At 47.2% G+C, this 16,160-nt stretch overlaps 7 protein-coding genes across 7 annotated transcripts; 3 read left to right on the forward strand and 4 right to left on the reverse strand.

The window, feature by feature from the left end:
• The first annotated feature begins 835 nt into the window (after positions 1-835).
• Positions 836-1,987, forward strand: K444DRAFT_611998 (NAD(P)-binding protein). Its single transcript, XM_024880050.1, has 2 exons — positions 836-1,168; positions 1,219-1,987. Exons 1-2 carry the CDS (start codon positions 1,028-1,030, stop codon positions 1,924-1,926), a joined length of 849 nt encoding a protein of 282 aa, XP_024738658.1. The 5' UTR covers positions 836-1,027; the 3' UTR covers positions 1,927-1,987.
• A 2,201-nt stretch (positions 1,988-4,188) lies between these two features.
• Positions 4,189-5,410, forward strand: K444DRAFT_720220 (Aldo/keto reductase; the record flags this gene model as incomplete). The annotated part of the gene is given in 5 exon segments (XM_024888477.1): positions 4,189-4,353; positions 4,399-4,655; positions 4,696-5,029; positions 5,082-5,144; positions 5,158-5,410. 5 exon segments carry the CDS (start codon positions 4,189-4,191, stop codon positions 5,323-5,325), a joined length of 987 nt encoding a protein of 328 aa, XP_024738659.1. The 3' UTR covers positions 5,326-5,410.
• Positions 5,411-5,485: 75 nt separating this feature from the next.
• K444DRAFT_379124 (uncharacterized protein) lies at positions 5,486-5,911 on the reverse strand. The gene has a single exon (XM_024872325.1). The coding sequence runs from the start codon at positions 5,852-5,854 to the stop codon at positions 5,639-5,641; it is 216 nt and encodes a 71-aa protein (XP_024738660.1). The 5' UTR covers positions 5,855-5,911; the 3' UTR covers positions 5,486-5,638.
• Positions 5,912-6,195: 284 nt separating this feature from the next.
• On the forward strand, positions 6,196-8,322 carry K444DRAFT_526228 (glycerol:H+ symporter-like protein; the record flags this gene model as incomplete). The annotated part of the gene is made up of 5 exons (XM_024874524.1): positions 6,196-6,487; positions 6,541-6,608; positions 6,662-7,255; positions 7,306-8,167; positions 8,216-8,322. 5 exons carry the CDS (start codon positions 6,196-6,198, stop codon positions 8,320-8,322), a joined length of 1,923 nt encoding a protein of 640 aa, XP_024738661.1.
• Positions 8,323-9,527: 1,205 nt separating this feature from the next.
• K444DRAFT_474747 (uncharacterized protein) lies at positions 9,528-9,686 on the reverse strand (the record flags this gene model as incomplete). The annotated part of the gene is made up of 1 exon (XM_024872925.1): positions 9,528-9,686. A coding segment is annotated over one exon (159 nt), but the record flags the coding sequence as incomplete, so codon positions are not given.
• Positions 9,687-10,843: 1,157 nt separating this feature from the next.
• Positions 10,844-11,320, reverse strand: K444DRAFT_628764 (uncharacterized protein; the record flags this gene model as incomplete). Its single annotated transcript, XM_024882958.1, has 2 exons — positions 10,844-11,169; positions 11,227-11,320. 2 exons carry the CDS (start codon positions 11,318-11,320, stop codon positions 10,844-10,846), a joined length of 420 nt encoding a protein of 139 aa, XP_024738663.1.
• Positions 11,321-12,161: 841 nt separating this feature from the next.
• Positions 12,162-14,877, reverse strand: K444DRAFT_612001 (uncharacterized protein). Its single transcript, XM_024880051.1, has one exon. It carries the CDS (start codon positions 14,606-14,608, stop codon positions 12,392-12,394), a length of 2,217 nt encoding a protein of 738 aa, XP_024738664.1. The 5' UTR covers positions 14,609-14,877; the 3' UTR covers positions 12,162-12,391.
• Between the last annotated feature and the right edge of the window lie 1,283 nt (positions 14,878-16,160).

Below are 16,160 nucleotides of genomic sequence, written 5' to 3' on the forward strand. Positions count from 1 at the left end.
AATTAATTAATTGGCCATATGGTGATGCTGGCGCAGGAGCTAAGGTAAAGTATGGCGTAAAAATAAAGTTTAATCTAGCCTAATTTAGACGCAGCTTTGCTATAATAGGCTTAATAGCTAGTAACCCGCCTCTACTCACTTTACGTATCCTTTTACATAAGTACGGTGGCAGAGGGTTCGGTTCCTCTGATCACGTGATCTAACCGTGTGACGCCGGGGCAGACAGTCCGCATATGTATTACCTCGCTCTCCTTTTCTCTTCTTAGGAAACCAACTAACCTCTACTCTCTTCACGCTTTATTCGTACGTTATTTAAAAAAAATGACAATTTGTTATTTATATAACTTTCATGTGACTTTCACGTGATTTTTTTTGGAAATAGTTAAAAATATATCTATTTACAATTAGTCTAATAATTGATTTTTAATTGATCCAATTAAATATAATTGATTGCCTTATTTTTAGGAGGGGGGGATACTGGGTCATGATGCCTGGACTCTTGTCGAATTTGTATGCCTGGAACCCCAACACGAGTTTGACGTCTTAAGTCACGCATCGGACCTGAAGATGAAGATACAAATACTTCGGCCGATTTTTAGAATCTCCAACATAACTCTGCTGATGAGCAACTTTGCACGACCGTAGAATCCTTCAATTGTACTCTTGTTTGTGGTGATGTCGTGAGTCCTGAAGAAGATTCTCTCAAATGACGACCCCTTTTTCTGCCAGCCCACCTCGCTTCACCGCCCACACCTTCATTCAACGTCATGGACCTTCTCTACTCGAGGGTAACGATGTGGACTTATCCACCGAAACAATTTCATCACAGCATGTAGCTGAAATGGGCTTTAAGCTTAAGTCCGACTAATGACACCAATGACGTGCACGACACCTGGATGAACCTGCAGGAAGCATATCAGAACTCCCCACTCTCGTTACCTTTCCATCCCTTGTCTAAAGTATATAAATGCTGCATGCTGTTTCTTTGAGAAACCATTTCACAAGATCGTTTAGAACGTCAGCCATCATGCCTCGTGTTTTCTTCATCACAGGAACATCAACCGGCTTTGGCAACCACCTCGTCCAAGAAGTCCTGGACAGAGGTGACATTGCCGTTGCCACAGCCCGAAAGCCAGAGAGTCTTTCATTCAAGAACACTACGGACAAGGCAGGCCATCATTCTGACCCTTTCCGCAACCAATTGCTTATCGGTTGCAGAACTTCCTCGCTGTAAAGCTCGACGTCACCAAAAAAGCAGACATCGATTCCGCATTTAAAGCAGCAGTCGACAAATTCAAGCGCGTCGATGTCGTCGTCAACAACGCCGGCTACGGTCTCTCCGGCGTCTTCGAGGAGCTCACGGAGCAGCAATACCGAACGCAAATGGAAGTAAACTTCTTCGGGCTAATCGAGGTGACCAAGAAAGCTCTGGACGTCATGCGCGAGCAGAAGCCTTCTGGAGGTGTGATTCAACAAGTAACCAGCATCGGTGGTCAGCGCGGTGTCCCGACCTTCAGCATCTACTGTGCGAGCAAGTGGGCCGTGGAGGGCTTCACTGAGGCTCTCAGCCATGAGCTTAAGCCGGAGTGGAACATCAAGCTCACCTGTATTGAGCCGGGTGGATTCCGGACTGATTGGGCAGGACGATCGATGGCATTCCCCGAGAAGAGGCACCCCGCGTACGGTCACATTGATGCGAAGAAGAACATGACAACGAGACATGGAACGCAGGCTGGTGATCCTCCGAAGGGTGCCAAGGCGATGTACGAGTTTGCGATCATGAAGGATCCGCCGTTGAGAGCGGTGATTGGCACAGATGCGTATAAGGCGATTATGGGGAAGATCAAGGATTACGGGGAGCTGTACCCTAAGTATGAGAAGCTTTCGAATAGCACAGATGTTGATGGGTACAAGGCTCCAAGGTAGAGAAGAAAACCAGAATAGACTTACGTCGAACCCAAAGACATACTTCCTCGAAGCCGCGGCACTCATTCTCTGTGAAACCTCCAGAATAAGGAGCCGGCAAAGTTGGCCACGGGTTTTGTGGATATTTGCTGCTGGATGTGGCCCCGGGTGCGTATCTTGCGTCCTGCTTTGCATTGACGAACTTGATCACTGATATTGATTTCTGCTTGTCGATTTGGTCCTTAATATTTGCCTTGCTTTCTGCTTTGCATCGGCGAGTTCATCACTGATTTGGTCTTGTTGGCTTCAGCAGCTCGATATGGTCCTTGTCCTTGGTGGTCATCTTGCTTTCGGCTCTACATCACTTCGCAAAATAATATCTTTGCTTGCCTCAAACTGATCATTTGTCGCGGTGCCCCTTCAGCCTGCTGCCAGCTCAATATCCTCGCATCAACTCTCCATATCAAGCATCGCCAAATAGATAAGGCTGTCGGCGCATCGGGAAGTCTTCGGAATCCTTCCGCCAGTTCCGAATTACTTCGAATCTGATATACCAAAATAAGCGATTTTCCTGTCACCTAGCGACCGTGCCAAGTGGTACCCGTTAGAAGTCTCCCGAGTCAACTTTACTTGTCAATTTCCTAACGTCAATCTCGCATGTTCCTGTATATACAAAAAACTCAGTTCGTCTGGCTTTTCCCAGGGCTTCTAGCTAGTGGCTAGAGGACTATGGTTTTAGTGTTTTGTTTCTTGCTCGCTTTTGCGTCTTTTTAGGCGACAGCATTTCGCCAACGTTCGCTCTACCTTTTTTTTTTGTGTGGGAAAATGAGGCCATTCGTGGTGAATTAGGGGTTAAGCGAGAGTCTAACATCCAAGGCAAATTCTCGCAGTCTCTACTCGACCACCTCAAGTAAGAAGTAAAGAAGCACAACTTTAATGCGCTTCTAAGTGTGTGTTGATAATCAATCTATCGTTTCGAAAGGGCCCAACATTGAAATTGCGCTTTGGGGTTTGGCAAGATTTCCGCATTCGAAGCATTCAATCAAGGCAGTCAGCCGTGGATCATTGTTCCATATCTATTTGGGCATTTGGTGGTTGTTTCGGGTAGAAATGGCACATTGCCCATGATTGCCCATGATAAATTCTCTCTCTCCTGCGAGCTACTCCCTGCCCTCCCCTTTCACTCAAGTATCTCTCTCCTCGCCATCATCCCAGGCTGGAACGAAATCACCATCTTCAGCTGGCATGTTCAACTCTTCTTCCTCCTTCAACCCCTTCGCCCCAAATTACTCCAATAATCCCAGGATAACACGTGACTTCTTCTGTTGTCGAGGGCGGGTGGGACGAGAGGCTGGGCGGTCTTGGGTTTGGCGACCTTAGAAACAAAGATTAGCGAATTTGAAGTTGTACCAAACAAGCTGGGACATTGACCCTCTAACATGGACTTACGAGGTGGGATGGGAGCTTGATCCGTGGATGCTTTCCGGCTAAAACTTGCTCTGAGAATTCGATAATCCCCTGATACTCGGCGATCTCTCTCATCTCTGCCTCCGTCAAAGCACGATTCTCGTCCGATGCCATTGCTGAGGTTGCCGGTTTCGTCTCGAGGTCGTTGATATGGTGGCAGTTGCCAGAGAAGGAAATAACTATTGGGAAGAAGCTGTGGGATACATATTTCCGTTTGTATCCTAACCGAGGCAAACCCTATTCACTTAGAACAGCAAAGGTGAACTCAAGCAGGACTTCAAGAGATTTCAGACAAATATCAGAATCGCACTTTCATTCGATCTTCATAATCTTACCTAGTCATGGTCTAGTATGTTTCACTCTAGAATTTTTGATGGTCTAGCCTTGTTGCAAACGCCGGGAACTACACTTTTCTTTCCTTTTCATTCTAGGCTTTTTGGTCTCTACTTATTCTCCTAAATATTCAGGATTCATCTCTACTTAATCTGGCGACTCCGCGAGGCTAGATTTACAGGCAGCTCGACTGAATCCCCTTCTCAATGATTCGCCAGTGCGTGACTTGACACTACTGCAGGCTGCTTATACTGCCGCTTTAGCCACCCCTGGAGCCCATTTTACGTTGAATTACTTCACCAATATCCTGTGGCTATGCAGGGAGCACAAAACAGCGTCCAGGGCGGTGGGGGGAAAGGGGTTATGATGATGAAACAATTGACGAGAATTTCCACGACGACCTCTATATCAAACTCTTCTTCCCCGGCCTTTTCCCTCTCTAGAGTGGACATTAAATACACTCATTCCGAAACATCTTTCACCATGGCTTCACCGGAATTGCTAGAATCTCTGAAGAGATCTCTTGAGAACTCAAAAGCCGAATATGTCCGTCTCGGTAAAAGTGGTCTCAAGATTTCTGTCCCCTTCATGGGAGCCATGAGTTTAGGGCCCAAACACTGGGCACCGTGGCTCATCGAGGAAGAAGAAGTAAGTCGTGTATCAACACGATCGACTGTAACTGACACGTGACAGGCACTTCCCCTCCTGAAAGCTGCTTACGATCAAGGAATCAACACTTGGGACCCTGCAAATGTGTATTCAAGCGGCGAATCAGAGAGAATGATAGCCAAAGCGATCAAGAAATATGACCTTCCTCGCCATAAGCTGGTCATTATGACAAAGTGTAGTGTGTATGTGCCGGAGAAGACCACTTGGCGCCACATGTTCTATGGGAAAGAGATGCCCGTGTCCAAGGACCATGTCAATCAAGGAGGTCAGATTCCTTCATTGTTCCCATTGGAGTGAAAACAATGACTCAACATTCTCAAGCCTTTCCCGCCAGGCAATTTTAAACACCATCAACGCTTCCCTTGACCGCTTGGAAACCACCTACATCGACCTCCTCCAAATCCACCAATTCGATGACGAAACACCTGTTGAAGAGACCGTGGAAGCACTGCATAACCTCGTCAAAGCTGGCAAAGTACGATATACCGGCGCCTCAAGCATGTGGGCCACACAATTACCTCAGCTGCAGTTCTGTGCTGAGAAACATGGTTGGGCGAAATTCATCAGTATGCAGAATTATTACAATACGTTGTATAGGGAGGAAGAGAGGGAAATGAACAGGTTTTGTAATGAGACTGGGGTGGGCATTGTCCTGGTATGTTTTGGTATATTGATCGGATGGCTGAATGCTGACAAAGTGTTCGTAGTGGGCTCCACTTCAGCGGGGATACGTTTGCCGTCCTCCGGAGATGAATGGAACGACGACGAGGGTATACTGAAGAGAAAAGCTGGAGAAAAGCGGATGAATTTGTAGAGCCAGCTATTAGCATTGTTCGACGAGTGCAAGAGGTTGCGGAGATAAAAGGATGGAAGATGAGCCAAGTGGCTCTGGCATGGATTAATACGACGGTCAGCAGTTCCTCATTGGTTTTACGAAAGCTCTTGGAGTAAGAGGGAAGACTCTTACAAAGGAGGAAGAGAAAAATCTCGAAGATTTGTATCAGCCACGGTTCGTGACCTTGTTTTAACTCGTCCCCCCTGGCCAGTTTGTAAGCGTTTCCTGAAGCAAGAGTCATAAAGGTTGCAATTTTCGGGAGAAAGAAAACGAAAGCGAGCCGGTTGCTCTATTTGCTTCTGCTTAATGATCCTCTCCATGATCTTGATTCGCCGACCGTCGTATGAATCATATTTCCTGAACTACCTCCTAGAGAAGACTGGACCGCCACTTGGGCAACTGCTCACTGAGTGATGCATTGTACCATATCTAATCTGTACATTGATCAGAAGCTCTTGTCCTCCTCGAAATGCTCTTGATGCTATCGTAAGAGCAACCCAGCCGCCGCCTTTCTCCAAACTTGCGTAGAGATCCGATTCCTTCAACCAGAATATCGAAAGGGAAAGTGGCAGCACAAAAACAGAAGCTGAAGAGGAGACAATGAGACAACAAGGAGAGCGGATCTTCCACGCTCAAGATAGACATTGCAACTATAGAGTGAATTCAGATAAATCCACAGCGTTGCTGTAATTGTGATTGTGCTCTTCTTTAGGAGGTGATTCAGGGGGAGAAGTTCGTCAGTTGAGGCTAGCCTCGGCTTGTCTATTTTTAGGGGTCCACTCGCTACAGTAAGAAAAATGCCAGGAACGCGGCAACACGAACACCGACCTGTACGTACCTCACATCTCGCCCCTATTTCAAGAAGAGCTTTATAACAGCTCTTCTCCACGTTCCTTAGGTCCCGAAGAATACATCACGATCTGCGAACTTCCCAATCCAACTGTACCTCCCTAGCCCCTGCGCAACGCCGACTAGATGTCCACGCGATGAGTATCTTCTCCTATATCAGGAGCATCTACGCTCTCGATACAATCGATACACGATTTACGAATTCCTCTGGGACCCCATACAGGACGGTGATTGACACCAGGACTGAAAATGCAGCTGCGAATGCCAAAAGAGATGACTCGATTCCAGGGGCAGGTGTGAGGACAGATCATAGTGGCAGACCAATTGCCCAACCTTCGAACTGGAAGACGCCGGAGTTCTACTTCTACTATTTTGTCTTCATTACTATTGTGCCGTATATGTTCTGGGTGGCCTACGATGTTTCTAGACGTTAGTATACCGTACATTTCTTGTGCTTGCCCCTTGTCTTAACTCTTTTCCAGCGTCAGATCCAAATTACCACAAGTACGAAGACCTGCTTTCTCCTGGGTGGATACCCGGCCGCAAAATTGTACGTTGAAGTCCTAGGGTCCTCGCAGATAGCACAAAACTAATGGCAGGCAGGACGTCTCTGATGCTCAATACCACTCTTTCCGAACCAACGTGCCATACCTGGCCCTCCTTTTAACTTTCCACCCAATTCTCCGACGATTATACGATGCTTTTCGACCAGTGCCCAGTCGAAGCAACTCCCCAAAACCCAACGGCAGCTCATACATTTCTGCCGCTGATGGAGATGCTCGGTTGGAGCAGCGAGCGTCCTTCGATTTTGGCTTTGCATTCATATTTCTGACGGCATTACATGGGTTCTCGGCGATAAAAATTGTGATAATATTGTATATCAACCATTGTATTGCTACACAACTTCCTCGAAAGTATATCCCGGCAGCGACCTGGATATTCAATATATGCACCCTGTTTGCAAATGAGCTGTCTGAGGGATATAAGTTTGAGAAAATGGCACACTTCATCTCGCCGCTGGATGGCGTGGGGCTGGACTCATCAAGTGCCCTGCACAGTTGGGGGGCATGGCTTGACAGCTATGGTGGAATCATGTCGAGATGGGAAATCCAGTTCAACCTCACAGTTTTGAGGTTGATCAGTTTCAATCTAGACTATTATTGGAGCCTTGATAGACGCGGTGGAAGTGCAATTGAGGTCAGTCATCACGTTTGGCACAGACTAGAATCACCGCTAATGCTCACAAGAAGAAACAACTGGACCCTTCAAATCTTTCCGAAAGGGATCGTATCTCGACACCACCAAGTGCAAAAGACTTTTCTTTCCGAAATTACTTTGCCTATGCAACCTACGCCCCCTTGTTTCTCGCAGGCCCAATTATAACCTTCAACGACTACATATCCCAGACGAAATATCCCCCAGCAAGCATCGAAAAATCCCGCACAATCAAGTATGGGATCCGCTTCCTGCTCTGTCTTCTGGCCATTGAATTCCTCCTCCACTTCGACTACTGCGTTGCAATCTCCAAAGGCAACCCCAACTGGTCGGACTATACCCCCGCGCAGCTCTCACTCCTCTCCTATTTCAACCTCCACGTCCTCTGGCTGAAGCTTCTTCTCCCCTGGCGATTTTTTCGCCTGTGGTCTCTAGTAGACGGCATCGACCCTCCCGAAAACATGATTCGCTGCCTCTCCAACAACCCGTCCACAATAGCCTTCTGGCGCGGCTGGCATAGAAGTTACAACAAGTTCCTCGTCCGCTACATCTACATTCCCCTTGGAGGAGCAAGCTCCCGCACCTGGGTGGAAACTGTCCGGACTATTTTCAACTACGTTGTGGTCTTCACGTTTGTGGCTTTGTGGCATGACATCAAGCTCAATTTGCTGATTTGGGGATGGCTGATTGTGCTGTTCATGATGCCAGAAATCATTGCAGGAATTCTATTTCCGAGGAAGAAGTGGGAGAATAACCTTACAGCATATAGAGTGCTGTGCGGTTTTGGAGTCGTGGGAAATCTAATGATGATGATGATGGCTAATCTAGTCGGGTTCGCTGTTGGGGTAGATGGATTGAAGAGCATTATTCATGGTATTTTCAGGGATTACTCTGGTAAGTCGTTGGGACCCTTTGGCAGTCACAACGCTAATTTGATTGCAGGTCTCGTGTTCTTGGTCACTGCATCATGTGTGCTGTTCGTCGGCATACAAGTCATGTTCGAGGTACGAGAAGCGGAGATGAGGAAAGGCATATTCTTGAGGTGCTAAATATCGTATTCGCGAAATAACTACCAGACATTGAATCAAGAACTTTTCATTCTTCCCCCGCTGCTGACATCAAGACGGTTGAAGTGTCCATATTTGTCAGCAGTGTCAAACTCGTTGAGAAGCCGCTCCATGGAGAGTACCGATCGAACCAAGGAAATACAAGGGAGACAAGGAAATATACGCCGCCCACCATTGTTTTCACAATGTTGAGGTTTCTGTTTTCTAGCACCGAGGGCTCGCTGAGGAGCTACAGCCATTCCACTAACAACCATATAAAGAGTTCAAAGAAATCCAGCACAGAAGTAACCGGCAGAAGAAAGCAAGTACCATAAAAATCGAACCCGAGCACCGAAACAAAAGAGGAAAATGCCATGCCAATCAGGAAGAGCGAGTGTATCGATGAATCGCAGCTGGAGAACGTTCAATGAGCGACAGAGATGGAGAAAGGGTGAGGAGCAGAACATCCGGGCCTGGCCTCCTTGACTGGCCAAGGGGCTTGGTCCAGCATCGACGAGGTCTCAGGCTTGAAAGTCCATCCCCTGCGGCCCATGTGCATTGCCAAGCTGCAATTCGCTGCCTTCGGGTGTCTGGACTAGTGCAGAAAATACCCCAGCTTCTTCAACTCGAGCACGGAACTCAGGATCAAGGTTCCATTTCCAGATTCTGTTGGTGCCATTCCAATCAACGATCTTCTCTTGCCCCATCAGGTATGGCCTGAACATTTGTGCAATCTCGATCGCATGTTCGCGGCGTTCCTCGGTCGTGTGCTTATCCACATGTTGGGCAATTAAAAGTGGAATCGCGTACTCTTGACTCTTGCAGATCGGGCATGTGGCGACACCCCAACCTTCCCAAACGTCCAAGGCTGCACAGATAACCTCGTATCCTTTGGAACGTTCGAGAAGCTCATGTCCACGCAGATGAGATCTCGTCGACCACGGAAGGAGGTGTCTGGATGTGTCAGATTTGAATCCACATCCATTTATCCACAATGGGCATGCCCTCAAATCACCTATGATGGGTGACGCCTCACTGGGAAAAGAAAGCCTCAAGTTCAAGGAACTAAGGGCGTCATCCAACTGTGGTTCGACTTGCTTTATTGTTCTAATCAAGTGATGATCTTTGAGATGTCCGACCAGTTCCTCGCGAGTCAAAGGACCTTGGCGACATGTTTCCAAGACACATAAGAATCTCTCCGGACCTTTGTGATGCTTTCTGAAATGCTCGTTGAATTTATCGATCCTATGGAACGGTTGGGATACTCGGCTGCAACCATAAACTGAACAAAGTATGCTGACCTTCCTGTCATGGATTGTGCTTTTATGGCGGTTCAGCTCATACTTGCGAGGGAATGTCAAATTGCAATCTGGGCATTGAAGTCGTGGTCGTGGGTTGACTTTCTTTGATCGTCTTTCGACGCCTTGGTTTGAACGAGTGCTTTGTGGGTAGCTGTCATGACCTGAACGCGGTTGATTGTTCATTGCTTCATCGTTATGGAAAGGACTCCCGAGGGATGTCGGGCCACTTCCGAAGCCATGCCAGGAGGGAATTGGTTGTCCGAGGGTATCCCCGGAGCTCGAACCAATTCGTCTTTGATTTTGGACATCACCGCATGGCGTAGACATTTGCTCAGACCATTCGTCGCAAGTCCCATATTGGCCTACGGTGTTCAAAACCGCCAGTCTGGACTCTCCAATAAAACCACTAGGCGTGAAGATCGACGCTTCGGTTGTTGGGGACACAGGTTGACATTGTGGGTTGTGAGAGGATCCTTCGGTTCCGGCAACGAATTCATTCATCCATGAAGGCTCGTTCGTTCGAGTGAGATCGAGATCAAGTCTCTCGTTGACGTCGCCCAATCCAGAACCACAGGTCAACGGAGACAGTTCGGAACTGTGTCGCCCTGAATTAGCGTGTTCTTTTTTTTAAGCCACTCACCCAAAGCTCCAATCATCCTCCAACAATGACCAGTCGATGTCAATGTCGACAGGTGGCAGCTGCATCTGAAAGTCGCCCTGATCCATCATAGGCTGGTGCCTTGAGGGCGACGTTCGGTTGCTGAAAGTGAGGCGAGCAAGCGAGAATTAGAGGCTTGGACGCGGTGAAGTATCGCCGATCGAGGGGTTTTGGGGGGAGTTTGGTGCGGAAAGCTCTGCAAATTGCTCTGGGGGAAAGGTTCTGTCTTTATCTTCCTGGGTGGGAAGTTGAGTGAGCATGTACGAGGGCGACAAGTTGGGCCACGTCATCGGGTCAAACCTTCCTCGCTGGCCAGTCGCCCCCTTCCTTCGCACGCTCCAGTGATTTGCACATGTTCCAGTGGCTTTGAATCTCTACCTTAGTAGTTCAGCTTCAGTATAGCCCTAAATTTTCAACATGAGGTTGGTTTTTGTATGTGTTAAGGAAATAAATGAAGAGATGTTGAGACGATAAAAAAAACAAAGCCCGCCAAGCAATATCACATTGTCGCGAACAATAAACTAGATTCGCCTGTCATGAACCAGATTTCAATTTGAAGTACTATTCAAGCTCCATAACTTTCCTGCCTATAATATCCACTTCTACCTGGAAGAAACGGTCGGGAAGGCTCTGATCTTGCCGCTTGCCGGGCCGGAGCCTCATGACCGCCCGAGACCTCTCGCGTTATTAAATTGGATGTGGACCATTCCCCTTGCCTTTTAGTCATGGTCACATCTTTCGACAGATATATATCGCTGTCGTAGCTGAGGGAGTTGGTATACGGAGTGCCGCGGAAGCCCATGTCCCTCAAAAGAAGACCATCAGTTTTGCGTCCTCTGCCCGCAGCCTCTGCTGTTTCTTTTTTCTTCTTCACTATCCCGGCTCTCTTATCTGAGATAAATGTCAGCAGCCATTATTCTGTGCTCAAAGTGAGGGCAAAATGTTCACCAATGAATTCTTCAAAGGCAGTGAGGAAAGGCAAAGCGATGAATATCATAGCCACCAACTGGCCAAACATCCAAGCATTCTCATCAAAATCCATAGTCGTAATCAAGCCAGAGTACGGCTTGATCAGCCAACTCTTCGGAAAGCTATAAAACCCAATAACAAGGTCAGCAACGCACAAGACCCAGCCAAGCACAGCTCCAACTCTCGTCCCATATTTTCAAAGAAGCTCGTGACCGCATTCATCCTTAGAGATTGCAATTATCGCCAGATATAGCCCTCGAAATAAGCATGCGATGATTGTTATTAGTGCCGTGATCTGAAACATTGAGTCAGTACGACTAAGCACGAGGCCTGTGGTGAATGAAAATACCATGAATGCGAGGACGACAACTATACCGGCAATATCGACGTTTGGGCGTAGATCACCGCATGCTTTATATACGAAACTGAAGTTGGACCATTGATATTGTGTCCATTTGGAGCACTGGGTAGCAAGGCTCCAGTCCGTTTCTTCGATATCAAGAGTTGCATTTCGGACCATCACCCCGCCGACCAAGTAAACTATTTTGTTGTAATTGTCGAGGTTGGCAGCACTACGGCCGCTTCTAGTGTAATCACGACTCATGATAGTTTACGTATTGATAGTTCCATTGCGTAGAAGAAAAATAACGGGAGCATTAAGGCGTGGATGACGTTGAGGATTCTCTAAAAAAACACCGTCGAATACTTATTACTATATACAAAGCATTGATCTCAAATGCAAGGCGGGCTGTTTGGTGCTGCTCAAGTTAGAATGCAAAGATATCTTCGCAGATGCCAATCTAGGAAAGATATTCTTTTCATGGCGAGGCTACCACCAAACTGCACGAGGGTATATACAAACACGTTCGGCACTGATTCGATTGATCGAGCTAGATCTAGTGATCTGATCAATCTAATTGTTCTTCTTGGCTCCGATCTACCAAACAAAAGTCTTTGGATGAAATATTTCTTTGCATGGGTCGCTCTTCGAGGCTAGCACTCGGTTAAGAGAAAGGGGGTCGAGATGCCCATGGCGATTCAGCCTATAATAATATTCGCAACTCAGCTCGTCGCGATACTAAGGACTGCAACGGTTTTCTCTTTTTTCTATTCATTGGATCCCCTTGACTTTGCACTTTTAGTCTCATGCATCCTGAATTTTTGGCCTTATAAACTCCCTCAGAACATTCGCCGTCACTCTAGCCACGTTGTTCTCATAATTGTTCCACGCCATCGTCCATATCCAATTGATGCTTCCAACACTAAACACCCTCCCCCCACCTGCAGTCTCAAAAATCAACATGTCGCTGCGAACCTTGGCACAAGTCGGTCCCATCGTATCCAGCATCGGGAACATGATCTCCTCATTGAATGCCCCAAAAAGATCTGAGTGTGTCTCGCTGGTTGCGAGCACAACAGCATCTTCTGGTGAGCCCAACGCAACATCATACCGATCAATCTCGTCGCCGGAAGCTCCACCCCCAAATGCACCTATCAACTCATCCTTCTCGGTACCCTCAAAGATCCAGGAAACGGCGGAGTCAAAACTTGCTTCGCTTCTTTTGAATCCCACGCCAGCGCCGAGACCACATGCCGCAGAGCCAATTCCAAATGTGAAATTGGGCGCACGGCCGCGAGCTCTCCAGAGGCCACCCTGTTCACCAGTCATGGAATGGACAAATTCCCCACCGGGAAGCTCGAAGGCTCGGCAGCCTTGAACGCCTCTGCGAACTTCAATCCGGTGGCTTCGAGTCGGGTCATGGGAGGTGACCCAGTAGAAACCGTTGCCACCAAGGTACATCATATCCCCTCCTTTGGCAGAAAAGGCGTCGTATAACTGCAAATTGCGCAGTGTGGTGTATTCGGGGTGGCAGTTAAAGACCAATGTCTCGACTCCCTCGAGAGCTTGCATCCCAAATTCGTTGAGGTCGTGGTCCGTCAAGACATCATACTCAATACCTTCTTTCTCCAGAAAGTTGATAAAGAACAGATCAGCACTGAACTCTCGAGGACGGTCGAAGCCCCAGTGTACAAATGCAGGTCGTACATTCATGATGGGTCTCTTGGTTGAGGAAAAGACAGCTCCATATCCGTCGCGATGGAGGTCGTACATAGCCAGGCCAACATCTTTCCTTGCCACAAGTCGTTTGAAGTCCTCGGTTTCTTTTAGAGCAACTCTTTTCCAGAGTGGATCAGACGTATTGTTGAACATATGCTCGTTCGCATAAGCGGTATAAGTGAAGGTGCCCAGCAGAAAGGCAACCTTCGCTTTGGGTTTATCATGACGAGGCCGTACAAAAAATGTAACCATATCGTGCATGCCGCCTGGGGTTGCACAATCAACTGCGTAGGCTCCAGACCTCGCAGTCTCCGGAATGGTGAGAACAAAGTCGTTCTCCCATTGCGCATCATCAAGGTCATCCTCGTGGAAGTGTATTGCGGAGTATCCAAATGTCGCCTTGGTCCAGTCACATTCTGAGCCGTCCCAATCAAATCCCTTCACTGCCCGGGTCGGAGCATTCACCAATTCTCCCCTGAGACTCGGACTTGACACATCCACGATGTGGTCTGAAGTCATCTCCCTCGAAAAGTCAAATTTTGCAAGAACTTTTGAGCCCGAGGAGAGGATAGGAGAATCAATACGGCCATTGAAACAATTTCCCACTGTCGAACCATTGAAAAGTCTGCTTGCAATAACCAGAGGTTCACCATTGGAAGGAGCAAACTTCTCAGACATTCTGTGAGAAGTAGTGCATCCCTTCGCGGCCTTTGCCGTTCCATAGTTCTTCTTTGGAGAGATGGTGACGGCAACATTTTCAGACCAAATCTTGAATTGGATATGCATCCATGTTTTGGTGATACTTTTGAAGCCCGTCTTTACGATTTCCGTTGACTGGAAGGTGCCGACAATCAACTCGAACTCATCGTCTTCAGAAATAAAGAGGCCGAAACCAGTGAGCCCTTTCTCGTCCAGACCTGAGATGATAAATTGCCTATGACCAGGTTCGGAAAGCGTAGGAAATGCCCATAAATCGACAGCTAGCCCTTCATTCTCATTGATTCCAACATCCTTCCACTGATCAATCTTCGCGTAAGATCCAATATGACACTGCTGATACCTCCCCGGATGTTCTTCTTCTGGCACAAGCTCATCAAAGTATTCATACTTTGGCAGGCAATAAGCAGGGTCCTCGTGCCCCGAGATCAATCGACAAAGTCGGGTTTTGTAAGAAGAAGCTGTGGTAGAGACTTTGATTCCAACCCGTTCTCCCGGAGATACAATCCACTTGTCCGTGTAACCAAGGATTTCATGTTGATGTTTCCCCCACAATTCTCGGTCAACTTCAGACCCTGCGTCCATTTTTCTACTTAATGATAATGATAAAATACCTGGGTTTCTTCTTCAATTCGATCTACTCGAACTTCGCCGCGCCGGCGACGGGTTCTCGGTGGATCGTTCCGTACGAGTAGATAGATAGCTATCTCGTCCGCCAAGACCAGTTTCCCATTCCTGCCTGTTTGGGGTAATTTCTATTTATTTTCTATCGTTGATTCTTTATCTTGTATGAAGTGCTGGGTTGAGCTCAAATCGTGACCACATAAGTGGGAAGTGGCAAGGATCGACAAAGCTTGCCTCTCGTTTCGGTGCGACATTGCCAGAGCCAGCGGCCGCATAAATGCGGATGGCTTGATTGGAGGAGACTGGTATTCTGACTGAACAGGAGATATTCGCGTGCGGCCGCTAGTGTGGCAATGTCTCACCGGAGTCCGGTGACCGGATGAGGGAATAGAGTTGGAAAAGTGGACCCTGATTAGGGTATGTAAAAAAACCGTGTTTTATAAAAAAGACGGTTTTAATGCATGTTTTATATGTTTTTACGAGCCATAAAACACGGTTTTAAAACACAGATCACATGATATTCACGTGAAAGCTAGCCTAATTAGGCTAGCTCCATAAATTTTGCAGCGAGATTTCTCAAGCTTCAGCTGAACCACCCTCCTAATTATCACTATCATCAATCCAATTATCCAACCACGCATTAATTATGGTTCGAACGATCGGCGAAAAGCGCAAGGAGTATGAAGCAGAGTTTACTCTCTTTTTCTCCGATAAATATAAGAAGCGGAGGGCCCTCTGCAAGCACTGCAATATCGATATGGCTGAATCTCCCCGGCAAGCAACCCATTTAGTTAACTGTACTCCCTACCAAGATTCCATGATTATACGCCAAAAAGAGACTCTTTTCACAGCCCAAAGGAAGACGCTAAATAAGGATCAAACTCGATTAAAGATCCCTACATTGACGGAGCACCAAAAGCATTAATTCGATCTCAAAGCTACCATGGCCATTATTATGGGAGCTCGACCTTTCAGAACCTTCGCAGACCCCTATATGCACGATTTTATTACTACTATTTCCGCAAACACATACGAACCTCCTTCTGAACGAGCAATTGGTAATAAGCTCTTGGACGAATGCTACGATTCCTGCAAATTGAAGGTTACTGCGATTTTAGCCAAGCAACCCAAATATCACTTCATCTTGGACGAGTCCTCCGATATCAACGATAATCGAATAATTAACCTCTCTGTTGTCGTCAAGCCCTTTGGCTCCTTTTTCCTCCATAATTACAATGCAGGCAAAGCGACTCTGAATGCCGCCTTCTTCGTCACATGGTTCTTTACAATGGTAGAAGCTTTTATTAGAGGGGATTGGACAAAAGTTGCTGGTGTAGCTACAGATACATGCTCTGTAATAAGGCTTATATGGAGTAATTTGGAAACTGATCTACGGTTAAAGTCATGCTTTATGATTCCGTGCGATTCTCATGGTTTATAATTGCTAATCAAAGATATATTGGGTATTCCCTTCTTTGAATCAATATACCTGAAAGCCCAGAAAATCGCGAAA

The sequence above is a fragment of the Hyaloscypha bicolor genome, assembly GCF_002865645.1.
Source record: "Hyaloscypha bicolor E unplaced genomic scaffold K444scaffold_56, whole genome shotgun sequence".
NCBI lineage: Eukaryota > Fungi > Ascomycota > Leotiomycetes > Helotiales > Hyaloscyphaceae > Hyaloscypha > Hyaloscypha bicolor.

What these genes read in the sequence shown, in the direction of transcription:
- K444DRAFT_379124 (XM_024872325.1), bottom strand. Translation starts at nt 5,854, where the DNA reads ATGTCTATCTTGAGCGTGGAAGATCCGCTCTCCTTGTTGTCTCATTGT.
- K444DRAFT_611998 (XM_024880050.1), top strand. Translation starts at nt 1,028, where the DNA reads ATGCCTCGTGTTTTCTTCATCACAGGAACATCAACCGGCTTTGGCAAC. An exon ending in TCAAGAACACTACGGACAAG is followed by an intron (nt 1,169 to 1,218) that starts GCAGGCCATCAT and finishes TATCGGTTGCAG; the next exon opens with AACTTCCTCGCTGTAAAGCT.
- K444DRAFT_612001 (XM_024880051.1), bottom strand. Translation starts at nt 14,608, where the DNA reads ATGGACGCAGGGTCTGAAGTTGACCGAGAATTGTGGGGGAAACATCAA.